The sequence below is a fragment of the Oenanthe melanoleuca genome, chromosome 6, assembly GCF_029582105.1.
Source record: "Oenanthe melanoleuca isolate GR-GAL-2019-014 chromosome 6, OMel1.0, whole genome shotgun sequence".
NCBI classification, from domain to species: Eukaryota; Metazoa; Chordata; class Aves; order Passeriformes; family Muscicapidae; genus Oenanthe; species Oenanthe melanoleuca.
Window position 1 is genome coordinate 17,156,356 of NC_079340.1, and position 19,174 is coordinate 17,175,529.

Here is a 19,174-nt window from a genome sequence, read left to right on the forward strand (position 1 = left end):
TCAAAAGAACAGATTCAGATTTTAAGCTACTTACAAAACCACAAGAGGGAGCATATAACAAAAAGTCATGATCAATTCAGGTAAGTGAAGGCTTTGATCCACACACCCAGGAAAAAATGAGATATACACCCTTAAGATCAGTGACTTTTGGAAAAACTGAATCTCGGCAAAATTAGGGATCGCCCTGTCTTCTAATAAAGAACAAGAGTGTTCTAGCAGAAACACCTACACAGAATATCCTAAACCAGCCAATGTGGGAAACTCATTTAGCAAATCTGTTTATGAGAGGTAGATTATGGATACAACACCTATACAGTGAAAGGGACGAAGCAAGGTGGTACAGAGTTCCCAATATTTGAGTTCTCTGGGCAAGTGTCAGGATTAGCAGCTGGCTCCTCAGGAGCCAGGATCTCTGTGCATCAGCCTTTGCCAAAAGCTTCCTCTCACTGCACTGCCTCACGCTGACTGTGCACTCAGCATGTCATGGCTCATTAAAACCTTCATGCATTTCCTGGGAATTGCACTGATTACCCTGCAGCACACAGGCTAGAAATTAGTGAGCTGCTGAAACAGTTTGTCACGTAAAACCCAGGGCTGCCTGGTTTTCAGGCACATACAAGTAACTTTTACTAACTCCTGTTCTTACATTTGGGACTCAGATATCTTTCTTGTGCTGAAAAATAAAGGATAGGAAGTGCCAAATATTCCCATATCACCAGTTTGGTGACTGATCATGCTTTCAGGTTAATAAATATGTAATTTATAATTATTTTATAATTATATTATTTAATGATTAAATTATAATCATTAAACTAATTATATGGTGGTTATTTCATTAATCATTAACAATTGTTTTATTAAATTGCCAATAATTTTTATATGTAGCCATTTTAAGTTATCAGGACTCAAATCAAAACATTAGATATCATCAAGTTAAAATATTTGTTTGCATGATAACCTGACTCTCATACATATCTTCCAGTTTAATAAGTCCTCTCTTGTACATAATTTTCTGGGAAGCTGTTTGGCAGCCCAGCACTGTCACCTATAATGATGGCAATTCAAAACTACGAAGAGGTAAGAGAAAATGGGGTTGATTGAAGAGAAGAGGGTTTTAAGTAAAGGCTAGTAAAGTGGCAGTGTTCATCAATGAGAATGCAATTATTTCCTTTTGTGTTGCTTTTAAAAAGGAAAATAAGTTCAGCCCATTCTTTTCCCAGCACATTATTTGGCCCCTTTCTAAGTAAACTCCTATCACTTTTGCCCCCTCCCTTCTATGATGGAGTTATTGGAGGGGAAGGAAATCACTGCATTGTGGGTTGTGAATCACTCATTGCAACAGTGAGGAGCCTGTCATGCTCTTTGGCACATCAGATAAATTCAAATAGAAAATTGCAAAATGATAATGCAAATGCACAAGGATGATCCTAGCAGCAGCAGCAAACTCTGTTTACAGCACAGCATGAGCAAGGTGATGCTACCAAGAGGTGTAACCTACTGGGCTCACCCAAAGTGCTGCTTATTGCAAAAGGAATTAGACTGAGCTTTAAGATGTGGGAGGTAACCCAGCTTTAAACAGGATACATATCCTGACCTAGGAAGGGGCAGTGATATTTAAAAGCAGCTGAGGCACACGTGACTCCTTCACAAAGTCCACAAAAACCTTCTTATAAGCAAATGTCTGCTTTTTCTCTTTTTAGCAACCAAACAAAACCACCCACAAACCCTGGCTCACTGGAGCAGCACCATGGAGACAGAGCACAGAAGTTAATCCCTGCCTCACAAACTCTGGCTCCCAAGTCCCAAACAATGAGATCCTGCACATGGGCTGGGAGCTGAGCACATGGTGATGGTGACAGTGACACACAGCTAAGCAATTCCTCGGGCTGCTGACACATTCAGGACAAAATCTATTGTCTTGGCTGAGGCATGGCTGACATTGCTGCCCAAAAAGCTCAGGCAAGATGCCTGAGCCCCTCTCATAGAGGCAAAGTGGGACCAGCCTTGTTTGTAAATAAGCTGGGAGAAAAAATCCTTCAGAAGTCCAGTATGCCCCCACACACCCTGGCTCTGGGGGCCAAATAGCTGAGAAAATAGGATTTATGGGGTGGGGAGGGGATGAGAGAGCACAGGAACTCTTCTTTGACATGAAATGTGTGATAATCCCATCCAGGGATCCCCCAGGACCAAGGGAGGTAGGTTGGCAGGGCAAACTCACAAACAGACCCATGGCATGCATTGCATATAACAGCAGCAATAAAAGTCATCTTTCAGTTCACTTGCTGGCCAAAGGAAAAGTCAACAGCAACAAAAGTCTTCATTTTTCAGGTAAAACAAATATGTCAAAACAGGTTTAATTCAGGCTTGAAACATGTATTGTTCATTTCAAATCATCTTTGAGTCTCAAGCAAAAAAATTGTTTCAAAACAAAAATTGAAAATATTGAGACTTTTTCAAGGGTATATTTTCAATTTTAGATAATTCTACTAACATGAAAAATCATTTACAGGCCATCTGAAGGAACAGTTTTAAACCAAAATAACGACAGTATTGGGGAAACAGTGTTAAATTCTACTGGGCAATTAAAACAGGAGCTGTTTTGCAGTAAGATTAATAGCTGCAGTATCCCAGGCTACTGTAGTTTCTTTTATCAGAATACTGAGAGTTGAATACTATCAAGCACTGATAGTTTTCCCAGACACACATCTGCAGACACTATTCCCCAGTTCACAGCCCCAGCTGTGCACAGCACTGCTTGAAACAAGGGGTGGGTCTTCTGGGAGCAGTCTGCTCAGTCAGGGTGAGGACCAGTGCAGGAATACACTGAAGACAAGGGGGCTACTTCCAGTTTACCACTGCAGACAGTGGACAATAATGAGGAATCTGAGGGAGGAATAGCTCAGCCAGGGAAATCAGACTTTAAAGTTAGGACCAGTACCCAAAATAAGCTTTGCTGAACACATTCCCACCATGCAGATCTCTCATGCCTCCTACCACTATTTCAGCTTAGGCACACACAAGGAGAGACACAAAAAGCCCACCCCAATACTGAAGACAGGGCAACTCAAATAATATGCATCACACTCCATTCAGCAGGAAATTGCATGCTGCTTCCAATCATGCCTCAGCAAGGAAATGCAGCAATGGGCTGCAGACATCTCCTGAAAGAATGGCCAGAGTCACAAGACATCTTGCAGGAATGCACAAACATCACATGTCTTGGACCTTGCTGAGGCTGTGGTTGAAGTAATGCACAGTGCAGATCCATAACAAAGCCTGTTGATTCTGAGCCCTAAAAAGGCTGAAGTGACAAATGGAACAGAAAAGAGTAACACTGGGCAAAAACAAAGTTCAGGTTTATCAGGCCCTTTACATTAGTACCAATCTCAAAGTGCCATCATGCCAGACCAAATCCTATCCAAACCTCAGAAAAATATCTTAATCTAAACCTGCACTCACATGTAATTTACTGCCTTCCTCCTTCCTGACAGCTTTTATGGATGAGGGTCCCAGAGTGGAGGAAGTGAGGAGAGCCACCGTCAGGTCATGTCATCTACTCAAGGTTATGCAGGGGGAAAAAAAATGGTATTTACAAGTTCAGGACTTGTGACTCACATCCCTTGTTTTAACCACAGCACCACACATTTCCACACTTGAATGCTGACCAGACTAGAATGTGGTTCAAGAAAAAAAAACAAAACAGTGGTTGGTTTGCAAAAGATTTTCCTTATTCCTTTGGTGTTTTCAGGGACAAGGATGTTGCATTTGTCCATCTCCTAGATGGGAGTGCTTTGGAGCACAGCAACAAAAGCAACAAACATTTACTGGGTGCAACAGCTTCAGCCTTGAGGTATTGGTGGCTTGCTGGGAGCAGCAAATTAGGCCACAAAGGACCATAACTGATCTTGCTCAAACTGCAATTAAGTGTCATCATGCTTTCCTGGGTGAATTATTTGACTGTGTCTCAGGAGCAAGCTGGGATTATTGTGTACACAACATTATTCACCTGACTAGGGTACAGAATAATGATAGAAACTCAGATTCCTGGTGGAAGTGGTTATAGTATTTTTCCTTGCCTCAGCCAAAAATGTAGGACTCTGGCCCACCACACAGACAGGCTACCTCTTTCTGTAGAGTCTGGAAACAGATACAACTATCACCAATGCTTCTCTGGGTAACTGGCCCTTAAATGGCTCTACTGCTACCTAGAGCAAGTAGATGGTAAATCCACAGTTCTCAGCTTCCCCTGTGCTTATATCACATGGATTTTCTTCTTCTGGGATGGGACTGCTAGAGTTCATTATCAGTGCTGGCATGTTGATAAAGCACTGAAAACCTCTTCTCCCCCAAAAGCTCCTATGTTAAATTGAATGGCAGATTGTCTTGGGACACAACCACCTTATTCTAGGAACAACCACACTAGAAAAGCAACTCAAGTACCAAAGTCCTGACATGGAACTCTGCCCCATTTCAGGTATACTAGAGACCTAACACTATGCAAATAGATCCCTGCCATGTTTCCCCTGTGCAGCTATCAAGTACCAGCTATGCATCTTGAAGTTACTCTTTTCCTTGAGCACCCCATTGCCAGCTCTCTCCTAGAACTCTATTATACACCCTGCTCTCACCTCAGCAGAGTCAGTGGCCTGTCCCCCAGCAGTAGAAAAAACCCCAAATACACCTCCTCTCATTTTTCAAAGGTTTGCTCAACTCAGAGTGCCTGGCCACCAGCATTGCAAGAAGGGACACTGCTCCTGTTAGGCCTCACTTCCAAGTTTCTGTGTATTCCACTCCTTGATAAGCCAATGAAGACTGAGCTGTCTGCTTGGGCAATTAAATTCTCTAGAAGAAACCTGTAAAGGAAGAGGATTTATTCACACACCAAAAAAACCCCCAAAAACCAACCAGGATGCAGAAACCACAAGGCATTTGCTTCCCATCTGAGACTAAAACTGGCATATAAAGCTGGAATGTTGAAAGCAAGATTAGTTGATCTTAAGACCTAACATACATAGATCTAAGCTCTTCTTGTTGTCTAGTAACTTTTTTGTTAAGTAGCAGACAGAGATTTGGGTTTTTTTTTCTAGTACAACACAAATCACAATAGTTTCTACAAGAACAGAGACACCAGCTGCTCTGAGGAAAGTAATAAGGCAATTCCTTTTTGAATTTTAGTTATTGTCCTGTGCAATTATTTTAGTGTGAATAATAGTATGAATACATCCTCTTACAAAGTATTTGTTATTTCTGCAGCTCCAGAAGGTCACATTCTGCATAACTACTAGAAGTATGCAATGTAATCAGAGAGATAAGGAAGGCTGGATAGTTAATTTCTGCAGTATTACCCAACTGAAAGACAATGAGGGATGCACAGCTCTCAGCAAATCAGCTGAAACAGTCAGATGATGTTCAGATTGATCCAAGGGTGCTGCTGAGAAACAAATGAACATATTGGCTGCAACACACCTGTCCATGTGCAAACTTGAATCTGTACACGCAGTCCTAGCAAGCAACCACACGTGCATTTGTGCATTTTTCCTCTCAAGAGAGGTGTGCCATCAGTACTGCCCTGTGGTAGTACTGCTAAGGCCTAAAACAGTCTTCAGGCTTCAAGTCAGGCCCTTGGATACACTGTAGGATTGTGGAGCATCAGTGAAGTGATGCCTGGAAAACTGACAACACAAGAGCCTGTTCCCCCCATGCAGACATGTCAGAGTTGCAATTAACAGGGGATTAAGACAGCAGGCCTTATCCCAAAGACATGTTCTCTATAAAAAACCCCTGAAAATCAGAGCTGATGAAGCTGTTCCTTTATCATAAATATCAGAGAAATATCAGAGAAATAGCAAAGTGGTACATATGTTTTAGCAGAAGAGTCCCCTCTCTGCCTGAGTCTGTCTATTAAGTGCTCAAAGTACTAGTAGGAACATGGTCTAACCTCCTAGAATTTACACTTCATCTCACTTATTCACTGTACAACTGCAGTTCAATTGAAGTGAAGTAATTTATGCAAGTTTCAGCCAATGCCTTAACCACGAGGCCGGTCCTTCATCCTGTTGTGTGCCAAGTAACACCAGCCCTGGGATCTGCACTCATCCTTCACAGCCTCCTGTCCCTGAGCATGCCTCTGGCTGCCAAGGACATGGACAGACTACTGGTTTGACCTGGCTGCAGACAGGCAGCATCCATCCCCAAAGTCTGGGAATTCCTCTGCCACAAGAGAAATAACACAATCCTGGCACAAGTGAGAGGCAATGCAGTATGTGGGCTTCTTGTAGGACAGGAAATTCATTAACCACTGATTACATGTTTCCAGCTGCAGCACTCAACACATCCTGAACTGTGCATCAGGACACTGGTCCCACACTAGAGAGAGGGAGCTTTTCCCCCCATGCCATGTCTGCTAAAGCAGGAATGAATCTTAGAGATACCTTTAAAAAACAGAAGAGAAGAAAGTTGCAAAATGGGAGCTAAACGTGTCACATTTTCATTGAAAGTGACAAAGTGAGATCACCTACTGTGGCAGGCAATGTCCTCATGTGTTTAATCTTTCAGCACCTTTTGAAGGTGGGAAGCAAAGGGAGAAAAGCTCCAGGACCAGGCAGCAGCCACTGATGACTACAGTCTGAAGGAGCTCAGTGCTGCTTTTCCAGCACCCCCTGTAGCTGTGCCAATTGTTACACGGGTGATTACAACATCTCTAAGAGGCAGGGAAGCCTATTAAAAGCCATTACTGGGTCTTGAAGAGAAGTAATTAGAATAAGCTCCAAATAGCAGCAGTACGTGGGCAGCCACCGTGGCGTGACAGGCGGGTGCTGCCATCACCCTGGGCTGCAGCCAAGCTGCTGACCACCTGCAAGCAGCAGCTAGAGAGCAATTATTAGTCATTAATAATCCATTAGCTTGATGTCCCATGATTCATCTAAGGAGTCCCAAGTGCCTGGCAGAACACTAAACCTCACAGCTGTAAGGAAGGTAAATACACTGCTCTCATGATTATTTGGTTGTTAGGAGAACTAAGGCACATAGATGTCATGGTCAGCATTGCAAGTAATCACTCAAAATATGAAGGCAATCAGACCTTCTGAGCTTTAACAAACCTAAGACTTTTAGGTCTAAAAGAGATCAGATTCTAAGACTGAGTCTGATCAGACTAAGAGTGATCAATCTGAAAGGGATGCACAGAATAAGGAACCCACATACTCCTCATTTCAAAGGCTGCTGTTTAAAGTTCCAGTTTCTATCCCTTAATCCAAGTCACACTATAACTCAAGGGTTAGAATTTGAAAGGATCCAGAAGTTCTGGCTTCTAAAATGACCAACAGGTCATAGTTTGTGACATTTTTGTCTGAGCCTTTTAATCTCAGTTTTATGGAACAGAAAAAGGCAAAAAGGCTCTCAGAATTTTGTACATCAGCCTGCTTCTAGACCCCTTCCCCAGAAAACCCCAGAAAACATACAAACCACAGGTAGCACTATTAAGGCACTGCTTTTTTCTAAGTCCCAGGGGTATACAAGGGGATGATGACAGCAAAATCCAGTCTACACTCCTGTTGCAGCTACAAAATTTTCAGTGAAAATAATGAGATCAGGTTTTAAGTCTTTAAAGTAAATGATCCATTCTGCCTGAGGGGGAAGAATGTTGGGTCAAGGACTTTGGTAAACCGAGCCTCTAAGAATTTCCTGCATCAATCAGTATGTGCTGAGAGGCAAAATGGAAAGGAATTGCTGAAAGCAGCAGCTAACACCATTGGAAAGCACCTCCCCTTCCTCTCTGCACAGACTGGGGCTTTCAATGTTTACCTGCTGCCATTGGAAACAGCCCCCTTTTCAACCAGGAGGCCAAGGAAGCATTTGAAACTCACCTTTTGAACAGACTATTGGCAACCTGCCCTATCAGCTACTGTGGTTGGTTTGTATGAAATATTTCAAGATATCTAATATTTCACAAACTTCAACCTTCAAAGCAGCTGTTGCAAGCTCAGGACACCTACGTGATGGGAAAGTCTTGAAAGAAATCTGAATACCTTGAGCAACAAAGAGCCCAACGGGGCCATGTGGACACTCTGACATACTCCTGTGGATGGATGAGCAGTGTCCCCATCTCAGAGCTGTCAATCCCTTTCTTGGGCCAGGAGAGAGAGTGACTGCTGGTCCTCTGAGACACATATTTCTGAGGAAGGGGAAGAATAACAGCCAAGCTCTAAGGGATCAACCACTGCAGCAGTAGCACAAATGCCTATGAAGGCTTCACCTTTGTACATTCCAGCAAGGCAGAAGGCCCAGCAACCCACCACAGAGCCACAAGTCCTTTTTCATCACTTCACTGCTCTGCTGATGCTGTCTGAGAGCTCAGCAAAACTGCATGCCACAAATAACAGCCTAGCTGCTAATGATGGGGTAGAGCTAAGTGTGTTTATCCCTTGTTATCCCATCCTGGTGCAACAGAAATTCCTGCTAGAGGTGACCTGAGGAAGTCAAGTGAGTGGGATTCTTGACCCTTTACTGAGGTACTTGCCAAACTAATAAATTTCAGCGGTGCTGCTATGACATGATCTTGAATGGAGACCAAGAGGAGGAGCTGTCTGTAAAAGCCAAGCGAAACACTGTGGGCACACAGGAGAAGGAGCACCAGAGCTTGTGCTTGGATGGCTTTCTTTAAATAGGCAGTTCCAAAAAGCAGCTCCTGTGATTTTCACAAGGATTAATACAGTCCTATTAATACAACTGTATTAATACTGATGAATCATCCATCCTGAGATCCATTTCTTAATAAGTTCATGGAAGACATGAGCAAGGGCAGGGGAACTCTCAGAGCTTCAGCCAGCTCTGCAGCAAGGCTAGAGCCCAGAGCATGATGCTACCAGCAGCTCAGGTCCTGCAGCATGAAAGGAACAGGGTAAGGAGGCTGGGGACCAGCCTGCTGCTCCCAAAGACAGGGCTGCAGGGAATCAGTCTGTCTCATCAAGGGGAATGGCATGCACACAAGAACTGAGAGACAAAAGGAGCAAGAAACCACAGAAGGAAATGGAAGGCAATGTCTGGGGGAGGAGACCAAGCAGAGCACAGGTAGGGAAAAGAGCAGGATGGGGAATGGCAACACGAGCATGATGAAAGAAGAAAAAGGGATGGATGGACAGAGACCTGCTCTCTCACAGGAAAGGACAACAGAACCCTTGCAGCTGTCAGTCCCATCTTACTGCACACATGCTTCAGCCTGTATTTCTAATACAAGGTTCTCACATACACTCTGGAATGGGCTTCCCCACATTAAACTCAAAAATACACAAGCAGTCCTATTTTTAACTTCACTTCATGATGGGAATGAGTAAGAAGTCATGTTTTAAAAATTTGGGATAGCAATACTGCCATTGCTGTATGGTTTGCAGATGCAAAGAGAAGAGGCCTATGATGTGGGGAAAGACACTGAACAGTCTCAAAAAGTGTGACACACTTTTGCTTCTCTGTGACAAAGCCAGACACATTGGTGAATACACCAAAACCCACAAAACTATCACAGTTTTTCTACAAGTATTTTTCAGATTTTTGAGGGGGAGAAAAGCTCCCAATTCACAGTATTTATTTTCAAGTGATGAAGAAGGCATGCTTTTCAAAAGAGTTTCTAAAGATTGCTTTAATTTAAAAAAAAATTAAAAATATATATATAAAAATCCCTTTTCATCTTCCCCCTGTCCTAAAAGCCTTGTAAAAATATTTCCCTCTCTGTCCTACAGATGTTCTCTTCTCCATAATGAGTATTTTCATTATGCAGAAAAGGGGTCTTTGCCATCATTTCATCCAATGGCTGCAAAAAGGAACATATGCCCAGAAACATAAGCAGCAAAAATGGGAAAGGGAAACTTTTTTTTTTAATGGAGGTAAAAAACTGTGAAACAGGAATTTGGAAAATGTAACTTCAGTGAATCTTGTTCCAGTGGGAAACAACCTGTATCTCTGGTAATCCCTGAAAATATAAAGGAAATTATTTCTTTGCCTCTGGTAACTTCAGATTTAGGACTTTTCTGAGTTATGAATCCAAATGTCACTCCCAAAACAGAGTTAAATTGTGTTCCTTTTGCTTTCTAAGCTCTACATCTTTTTGAACAACCAAGATAGCTATGAAATGACCTTTAAAAAAAAAAAAAAAAAAAAAAAAAGGTGCACTTGGCATTTGGACCCCCCCCAAGAACTCTTCCCCTGCTTTCTCATAACCACACAAACCAAAGCAACCTCTTGCTCCAAGATGACCACACAGCCTGTGGATGGCAGAGTGTGGAAAGACACCAAAGCAGGATGAACATTCATTCTCCCCAGCCCCAGGCTGAAGGCTCTGACTCTGTCACTCTGAGTGACCTTGTCCTGCCTGGGCTGGGTGAGCAGAGCTCTGGCCTTGCTCCTGGGGCTGCCAGAGCTCCCAGCTGGTCACTCACAGCACTGACCTGATCTCCCAGCTCTTCAGCCACAATGATGAATGAGTGTGCACATGTGTATATTCTCACACTTATTTTGTGCATGTACAGGTGGATTTATACACATCCCCCAGCAAAAATCTAACTTACAAGGAGTCAATTATCCACTGAGAGACTGCTACTAGAGAAGTCACCCAAAGAATAAATAATAAACTTGTTCCTTTCTGTGCTAGTTTCCTCCATGAAATACAGGCCTGTGATACCTTTTTTTTTTTTTTTTTTTTTTTTTTAACAGCAGAAGGCTGTCTAGTTATTTTTCTTGTTTCACTTTCAGTATTCTTCAGTCTTAGTTAAATTCACAGGCCAGGGAACAGAGATGATTCTATGATTCCACTGGATCTGGCTCAATAGGATTCTTTCCACCCTATTTCTCAGATGTACATTTGATTTTTCTTATGTTATCCCTGATACAATAATCCTTCAGCTTGCTGTTTTACATTGGCTCTTTTCAGCCCCTTGTTCTCCCCACAGGAGAGCTGGAAGGCAAGGAACTGAGGATCCCTGTTCTGAGCCAGCCCCCTGCGTGTTTCTTGACCACACTGGCCAACAGAGGTTCTGTTGTGCTCTGCATTGATAGAAATGTCCCAGCCAAGGGAGTGAAAGGCAGAGGATAGATTCATATTATACAATGTTAGTGCTATCAAAATACAGCTGGACCTAAAGAGTCTATTCAGAAGCTCTAGATCGTGCTTAAAAAGCAAATAAGGTGTCTCAAGCACAGCTGCCTTGAAAATGCAGCTTAGTGAAACATTTAAGACCATTTAACAAATTAGTGTAAGAAGCTGGGTTTGTTCTCTTGGTTTCCTCGTGTGCCAAAAGAAAAATGAAGAGATTAAACTTTAAAAATTGATGCAGCATGTTTGGTTAATGACTAGACAAACTACATAATATTTTTGCCAGAAGCAAGAGACATGCAACTTACTGCCCTAGTTGATGCAAATTAGAGCTACTTTTAAAGTCTGTCATTAGGTGTGAAAACTACCCAGGCAAACAAGCCTGGGAATCTGCACCAGTCCTATCCCCAAAAATGCCCTTTATGGACCCTATTGCTGTAACTCTATAATCCCCTCACCTGAGAGTCAAGGTGATGAAATGTATGGACCCTGCCCACAGGGGGGAGAGAAAGATGCTGTTGTGTCTGCTCAGTTCTCATGTTACAGAGAACCATTGCAGAAAGAAAAACCTTGATGGTGAAACAGCTCAAAGCAGCAGGACTCAATTCTTAGGGAGTTGTCCCCTCAGAATAACAAAACAGAGACAACCATAACAGTGCCAGGCTCACAGGGGGAAACTGTGAGAGCTCTGAACTCAGCTATTGCCAGTGACCCAGGGACAGTACACAGACATCTTTATGGCTCTAAAAAGCACAAACTTCCTGCTTCCTCCCAGGAGGAGTCTACTCCTGACCTACTTTTGGCCAACAGACTTCATCAAGGCAGGAGATACTCCTTGCCTATGTATAGGAGATGACTGAGAAACACAAACTTGTCCTCCATTAACCTCACTATAATTTGTTTTTTCATCATCATGATTTCTCAATAATCATTGAACTCCATTATTAAATCCAAGAAACATTAAAAATGTTAATCTTTTAGCTCTAGGGCAATGTGAAAAAAGACAAGCTAATGAAAAAAAAAAAAAAAAAAGATGGGCTGATTGTGAGGGAAGAGCATTGCTGCTGCTAACAGATGAGTGATGCCAGTGCATTTGAGTGCCTTACCTTATCCCCTGGCTGTGGCCTCATAAGAGAGACTTGGTCATAGCCTCTTCGAACCAAAGCCCACAGCGCATCAAGTTTACCCTGCAATCAAAAAAGAGAGACAAGATATGACCAAGAAATGTGGTGAAAATAGCATAAGATTAAACAACAAGTGGGTTAGTACAGTTTGTCTGTATTCAGCTGTCTGCACACACACTGGTCCTGCACCCTGCCCTCTGTACACTTCTTATCTGTACAACCAGAAGAACCCCAGTGGGGTAATACCAATACACAGTAAGCCAAATATCCAAATAGGCAGTGAGGATGAGAGTAGATTAATGTGAACAACTCCCTTAAGAGGCACAATTAGATGGGTAATATTTTAAAGTGCTGATCTTACTTTAGGTGTTGCAAGAGGCAGAACAAAAGTACAGTACAGATGAGAACTGAAACATGGATAAACAGCCATGAGACTACCTGCATAGGCAGACTTTAAAATTTACAGATGCTTTCCAGAAACATTCAAGTCCTGTTTAACTGATCTGTGAGTAAGCAGGGAAAGAAGGAACTCATCATACAAAGTACTCTTTTCAGAAATGACCATAGATTCCTGGGATGAGCATGGTATGCTGCAGCCTTGATTGTGCTAGCCCTGCAGCCTCCTTCTCTGTAAGCAGAGGTAACAGCTCTTCCCTGCCTTTAGGGTTGTGTGAGGATGCATACATTAAAAGACATTGAAACACCAGATACTATAATGACATGGGAGAATTGAGGATGAAAATATGGAGAGACTGAGTGACTAGCCCAAAAATCAAACACTACTGTCTTGTGGTCGAACTAGGGGGAAACAGAGCTGGATCCCAACCCAAGCCCTTAGCCACAATGCAGTCAAAGCAAGGACAGTGCCCTTCATCTGATCCTTTTCTATGCTGCTTTGAGGTGGCACAAAACAGCATCTGCCCTCTCCTAAATTTCAAGTGATCTGCAAGAATACCTGAAAAGACTGTGAGCTGAGGAAGAGCTCTGCTCATGCCCTCTACACTTCTCAAAAAAACGTGAAATACGTGTTCCAAAACCAGGCAAAGATGAGGATTAATGACCACTTTTCTGAATAGGCTGTCTCAGCTCTGCTGAAAGAAAGTCTGTGCTAAGAAAGTGGGATATAGTATCTTACATGACATGAGAGACTTGGTAAAACGGAGGGTCAGAGACATTACCTTGATTGGAGTGTACCATTTTCGCTGGGAAGGTGGTTTTCTCACATGGGGCTTCTTTGGCTTGGGTTCCCAAGGCTCATACTCCTGTTCTGGCAACTTAATAATAGCATTTTTGGGTTTCTCCAATTTTGCTCCTTCCTCTGTTGACCCCTTGTCTCCCCATCGCACCTGATGCCAGGAGAGCACACTGTAAGAAGACACTTCAGCAGTCCCCACCAGCAAGTGGTTTCCACAGATATTAATCTATCAGACAACCAAGTGCTACCAGGAATTAAGTCAAATTCAAGCACCGAATTCCCACCATAATCAGAAATATGCATTTAAGAATAAAATAATCTCGTTAAAAAACTGCTGGAACTACTAGCCTTTGCATATTCCAGTAATCAAAGGTCTTGTGGGAAATCACAGCATCTGAGGCAGATGAAAATCAATAAGGTTGATAAGAGCTCTAAGATGACTGAGTTAACCCAGCACAACTAAACCATATCTCAAATGCCATATCCACACACCTTTTCAACACTTCCAGGGATGGGGATTCCATCACTTCACTGGACAGCCTGTTCCAACTCCTAATAACCCTTTCATAGTATTTTATAATTATTTAATAATAAATTTTTTCCAATATCTAATATCTTAATATCTAATTTTGTTGCCTGACTTAGCTCAAGCAGAAAAGTGACTGTGGATTCAAGAACAATATTCAATCCATGGTGTCACAGTCAGCACACATTCTCAGCATCAAGGATAAAATTCTTCCAAGGAAAATGGTTAAAGATATTAAGATACAATACTTCATCTGCAGTCTTGCAGGAACTTGGAGAGAAGCCTCCCCTTCCATAGAAACCAGGCACTGCATAGACTCCACCCTCAAATATAAAACCAGTGTAGCTTTGCCTGAATTTTCTCTGACAAGAGAACTGGCTGCAACTGCATCAAAGAGTTTGACTCATGAGATTAAAACTTATTTTGATGCTTATCTCATTTCTTAATCAGCAAAATTTATCTGGCTCATAATGCTAGATTCATTTAATTATTCATGCAAATGATAGCTTGATGCCTGTCACTTGGACAGCAGGTGCCAATTAAGTAGAGAAGCCCTGATTAAATCCCAGGCTTGGGTCCTCTTCAAAAATCACATGAAAACATAGTGGTACAATTTTCAATTAAACGTGCTGGGGTTTAGAACACTAAAAAATAAGCCAAATACCTCCATCCTCTTAATCCCACCAACACCTCGACCTCCATAATAAGATGCATCCACGGTTGGCCACTTCTTCTTTGGCAATCCATCTTCATCATCTGAGTCCTGTGGGATAGACAGGGAGATATTAATGCTGTTCTCACATAAAAAGCATAAACTGAGGAAAACAGCTGAACATCCTATGGTCCAATCCTTGGATAACTGGCTTTGTGTGTTATGCTTATTTGCTGACAAAAGCCAAAAAAATCTCTTGTCTCTGCAGGTGCAATTTTAACTAGGGAAATCAGAGAGGATTGCCTATTCCTCTTGTACAGACTGCTTTTATTTAATCAAATATGCACTGAACTCCAAAATCCCAATGGATTTGTAAGGAATGGGAAAGTACAGATGAATTGTACGTATACTGGCTTGCCACTGTGCTATGCAGAAAATGCAGTGATGAGTTACACCAAGACAGATTCAATAGTAACAGCTGATACTTTTCCAGTTGATAAGGATTTATACCAAATATCCCCTACACTGAACACACAGCAAATCAACATTAACAGCTACCACATGGAAATCTAATGCTTGTGCTTTAGAGCAAGTTTTACACACCTATATTCAGTTTAATAGTAGCAATACCCCACTGTATCAGCTGAAGAGCAGGTCAGCATACCTAGGGAGCCTAATACTAAATATAATGAAATCCATTACATACTTACAATTATTACAATGCATGATTATTACAATCCATACTGGATAAAGACAAGGCCAAGGAAAGGGATGGATAACATCTGTATTCTTTGTTATTCCTGGAGGCTTACATCAGTTCATTCTCTTTGATTGTGTTTAAAATTGCAAAGCCTCTGGAATTCCTGCAGGGGTGTGATGCTCTCTGAAACCTCCTTCAAATGCAGCATGGCTGCAACTGCAGGCTTTGTGATAGCCCTAATCACACTAAACCCAGCACAAATTCTGGTGTGCAGTCAGAATTTAAATGGTCACAGTGCTGCTGCTCAGGACAAGTAATAGGATCACATACACACTAGTGCTGGCCTTTAGCAACCTCAAAACAGCAGCTGTGGTTGCCTCCTTAAATTCAAGCCAAGTTACAGCAAGTTAACAGTAAACTATGAGCTTGTCTTGTGGGTTAGGCAAGTATTTTTCCATTATTTAACTGTCTATGCCTAGGAAAGAAATAAAGGCAGGCATAAGTTTTCTCTGGAGGTGCTTTTATTTACTACTGTTATTTTCATGAAACTAGTATGGTAAACTAAACTGAGGTCAGGGTCAGTGAGTTAGTGTCCCCAAAAGAGCTAAATACAATCCTGCCTCAAATGGCTCAAAACTTAAATGGAGAAAGGCTAAATGTCCTTCCAAAGGTCACTCTGCAGAAGAGCCACAGCCAGGGCAGGCTTTTGCCTCTTCTCCTGTAGCAAAGCCACAAGAATGTAGCCTTTGCTGTCCTTTTTTTCCAGCTGCCAGACTATTCCTTACTACCAATCCAGGCTAAACTCCTGCTGAAAACAATGGCAGCATTACTGGAGGAGGGTCAGCTGTCAGCACAGCTTGGGAAGCAAAGATTTGCTCACACACCTGTTTGATGCACATCAGAAGGAACAAAACACCATAGGAACTGTTGGCCTGTGCATTTTTGAGTTATGCAACTGCTTTCACCCTGGCTGGAAACAGTGCTGCTGTACGTATATAAAGAGGCCAGAAGGCAGAAATAACTGTGCTGACCCAGAGGACTTCCTCTCACAGCCTGTAAGGTGTCATTAAGACACCTACAGGGCTGACATTCCTGGGCAGCACAGAATTCACTACAGAGGCTGCAGACAGTGCCACAGCTCACAAATAGCACTTACAGGCTCTGGAGGCGGTGGTGGAGGCGGCTCCTTGATCACCTGGAATAAACAAATAATGGAGAAATCTGAGGCAATGGTAGGGTTCATACATCTCAATCCTATGCCCTCTCTGTTTTCTTGCCCATGTCACAAATGAGTCACTCTGTTTCATTTCCCCCATTCAATGCTCTCATTAGCTCCAATGAAAATAAACCCAGATGAGATGAAAAATACTATGTAATTACCAAGTTAATGCAAAGATATTATCCCAGAATCTGCAGGTCTTCTGAATACATTAAAGAAATCCCAACCAACAAAATGCAAAAAATCCCCTAGCTCTTGTCTTTAGAGAGGACCTTATGCACATATTAGTAAATATTATGCACATATTAGTAAATCAATTCCACTGATTCCACATCAATTCCACAAATTCCATCAATTACACTTTTATGCAGCAGGTTTCAAAGCTGGTCTAAAAGAAGTCTTGATCCCTACAGAAACTTAAGTCACATCCATGAGCTTCTTTAAATTCTCATTCAATGCAAAAATCACATAGGCCTTGAAACAATCAAAAACCCAGGCAAGAGTAACTTCAACATGCACTTGAAAAAAATTGTTGAATCAGGGCTTTACAAATGGGGTGCGTTTTTAAAGCAAGGTTAACCACCCACTCCAACACTTCAACTCTGTGCTTTGGCAGAGAATAGATGAAACCAAGTCAACAGAATAAAAAACCCCTGTACTTACCACTGTGCAGCAAAGGGGCCAAAACCACCACAGAAGAGCCAGAGCCAGCAGCAGAAAGAGAATCAGAAGAGCAATGAAAAGGATAGTCCCAGTCAGCTGCAAGCAAGATAATTATTTCTGAGTTACCTTTGTATGTCTCAAAGAAGGCAGGAGTCCTGAATTACACATTTAGAGTCAGCTTTCCTTCACTATGAGGTCTCAGGTAGATTGTGCAGTCAATCACCATTATCATTAGGATCACATCAGTATCTGAAGCCACAAAACATGGCAAGCATCTCCTCTTTGCAGTGTGTATATGTATAATTTATGTACAAATTTATGGTGTGTTTATAGCCCACTAGATAGCAGGAAACTAAAAGAAAGCCCAGGGCAAAGGAGAATGTGAAAAGAGATTGAAGAAAAGTCTGTCAATGAGGCTGAAGAAAGAAGAGTTGGCAAGAGAGGAAGCTGTAAGAGATTTTCAAAAGATAGGTGGGATAAAGGGAAAAAAGCCAAATTCCAAAAGTGATTTCTATATGATAAAGTCCATGAGATTCACCTTAATAAATCTGAAACTACTTGCTGAATTTCCATGACACCAGAAACTGATGCTTAGCCCCTTCTTACAACAGGGATTCCCTTCACCATTCCAAGTGCATTTGTTTTCCCCTCAGACAATGGAAAGCCTGAGGGTGGAAAGAACCAGCTGGTAAGAGCTTTGCAAAGTCTGGGTGAGATCTGAATGACTGACTTAGATGGTACCTATCTCTCTCTCAGGCCAATTCATAGAGCTCTCAGGACTGACATGTTCAATATGGGACAAACACAAACCCAGCTCCTACTCCATGCTTTTAGGCAGGTAACCCAGTGTCCCATATCTGTGTCACAGCATCACCACCCCTACAGTGCTCTGGGGCTTTTTGTTATAGACACAACAAATCAACCTGTTTTAGGATATGCTATGTGGCTCACCCTCATTTGGTCAGGGAGCAGCTGGATTGATCCAACATGTGCCAGACTCCTGCTCAAACAAGTCCTGTTAGAGGACACAGTACCCAGCTGCACCCCCCTCTTTGGTCCTCCCATGGCCCCACATACAATGCACTAATGCATCTGGAAAGCAGATCCTTGAAGAAAAATGAATTTCCAGTAAAGCCAGTTTGCTGAGAAAAGGATGAGTAAAAATCAAGCACAACTTTAAGAAATATTGCTGCCCTCCTTAAAAACAAATCCAAGCACAGTAGCAATGCAGTACCACTGCTACTATTACTCCAAACACACATTACCTCCTTGTTTTGCAGCCTTTGTTCCCAGGCATCATTTTCCCTGTGCTAACTGCACATATAAATTGCTGAGACATTTGCCAGCAGTAGCTCAGGAGCTGCTGGCAGCAAGAAGCTAGTCTTCTTTTAATGATTTTAATGATACAAAAGCACCATAGTGAAGCTGGACTTTGAAAAGAAAATAGCAGGCTTCATGCAGCTGAACAGAAATAAGCACGAGGATCACACAGAGGCTTTAGGATTATAGTGAAGATACTTACTGTACAGAAAAGACAGAAGGACCAGCTGGGGAGGAGAGCTGAGCAGGCCAGCTGACTGCCACCCACAGAAAAGGAAACAGGAGAGGAGAGGAAATGGAGGGAGTCTAAAACGAGAACAGTGAGATGCATGAAATAAAGACAAAGTTGGAGACTGAACTGCCAACTCCCTGCTTATGGGACCATACAGGAGTGAGACAGTATTTTTCTATCAGCTGCAAATCAGGCTTCCTGCCTCCTTCACATTCAATCTGCAAGAGGCTGGTTGAAAACTGTCAGAGATTGACATGACTGGAGATTGGATTCCTCTTTTTATCCTAAGGCTACCAAAAGCAAAAGCTTCCTCCATCCATGCTCTGGCCTTTAGGAACCCCAGTTAGGGTTGAGACTTCAGTCTTCATCAGAAATAGATTACATATGGGTAACTAAATGCACCAGTTAACACTTGTGTTTCACTGCAGACTTGAAAGGTTTTATTGTACCTGAGGTAAAA

At 42.3% G+C, this 19,174-nt stretch overlaps 1 protein-coding gene across 1 annotated transcript in view; it reads right to left on the minus strand.

The window, feature by feature from the left end:
* ANTXRL (ANTXR like) overlaps positions 1-19,174 on the minus strand; it is a 55,911-nt gene that overhangs the window by 9,412 nt on the left and 27,325 nt on the right. Inside the window, exons 13-17 of the mRNA XM_056495066.1 lie at positions 17,163-17,258; positions 16,437-16,475; positions 14,593-14,691; positions 13,386-13,553; positions 12,190-12,270 (exon numbers count right to left, since the gene is read on the minus strand). Coding sequence (XP_056351041.1) covers positions 12,190-12,270; positions 13,386-13,553; positions 14,593-14,691; positions 16,437-16,475; positions 17,163-17,258 — 483 coding nt within the window. The remainder of the gene's footprint in view (positions 1-12,189; positions 12,271-13,385; positions 13,554-14,592; positions 14,692-16,436; positions 16,476-17,162; positions 17,259-19,174) is intronic.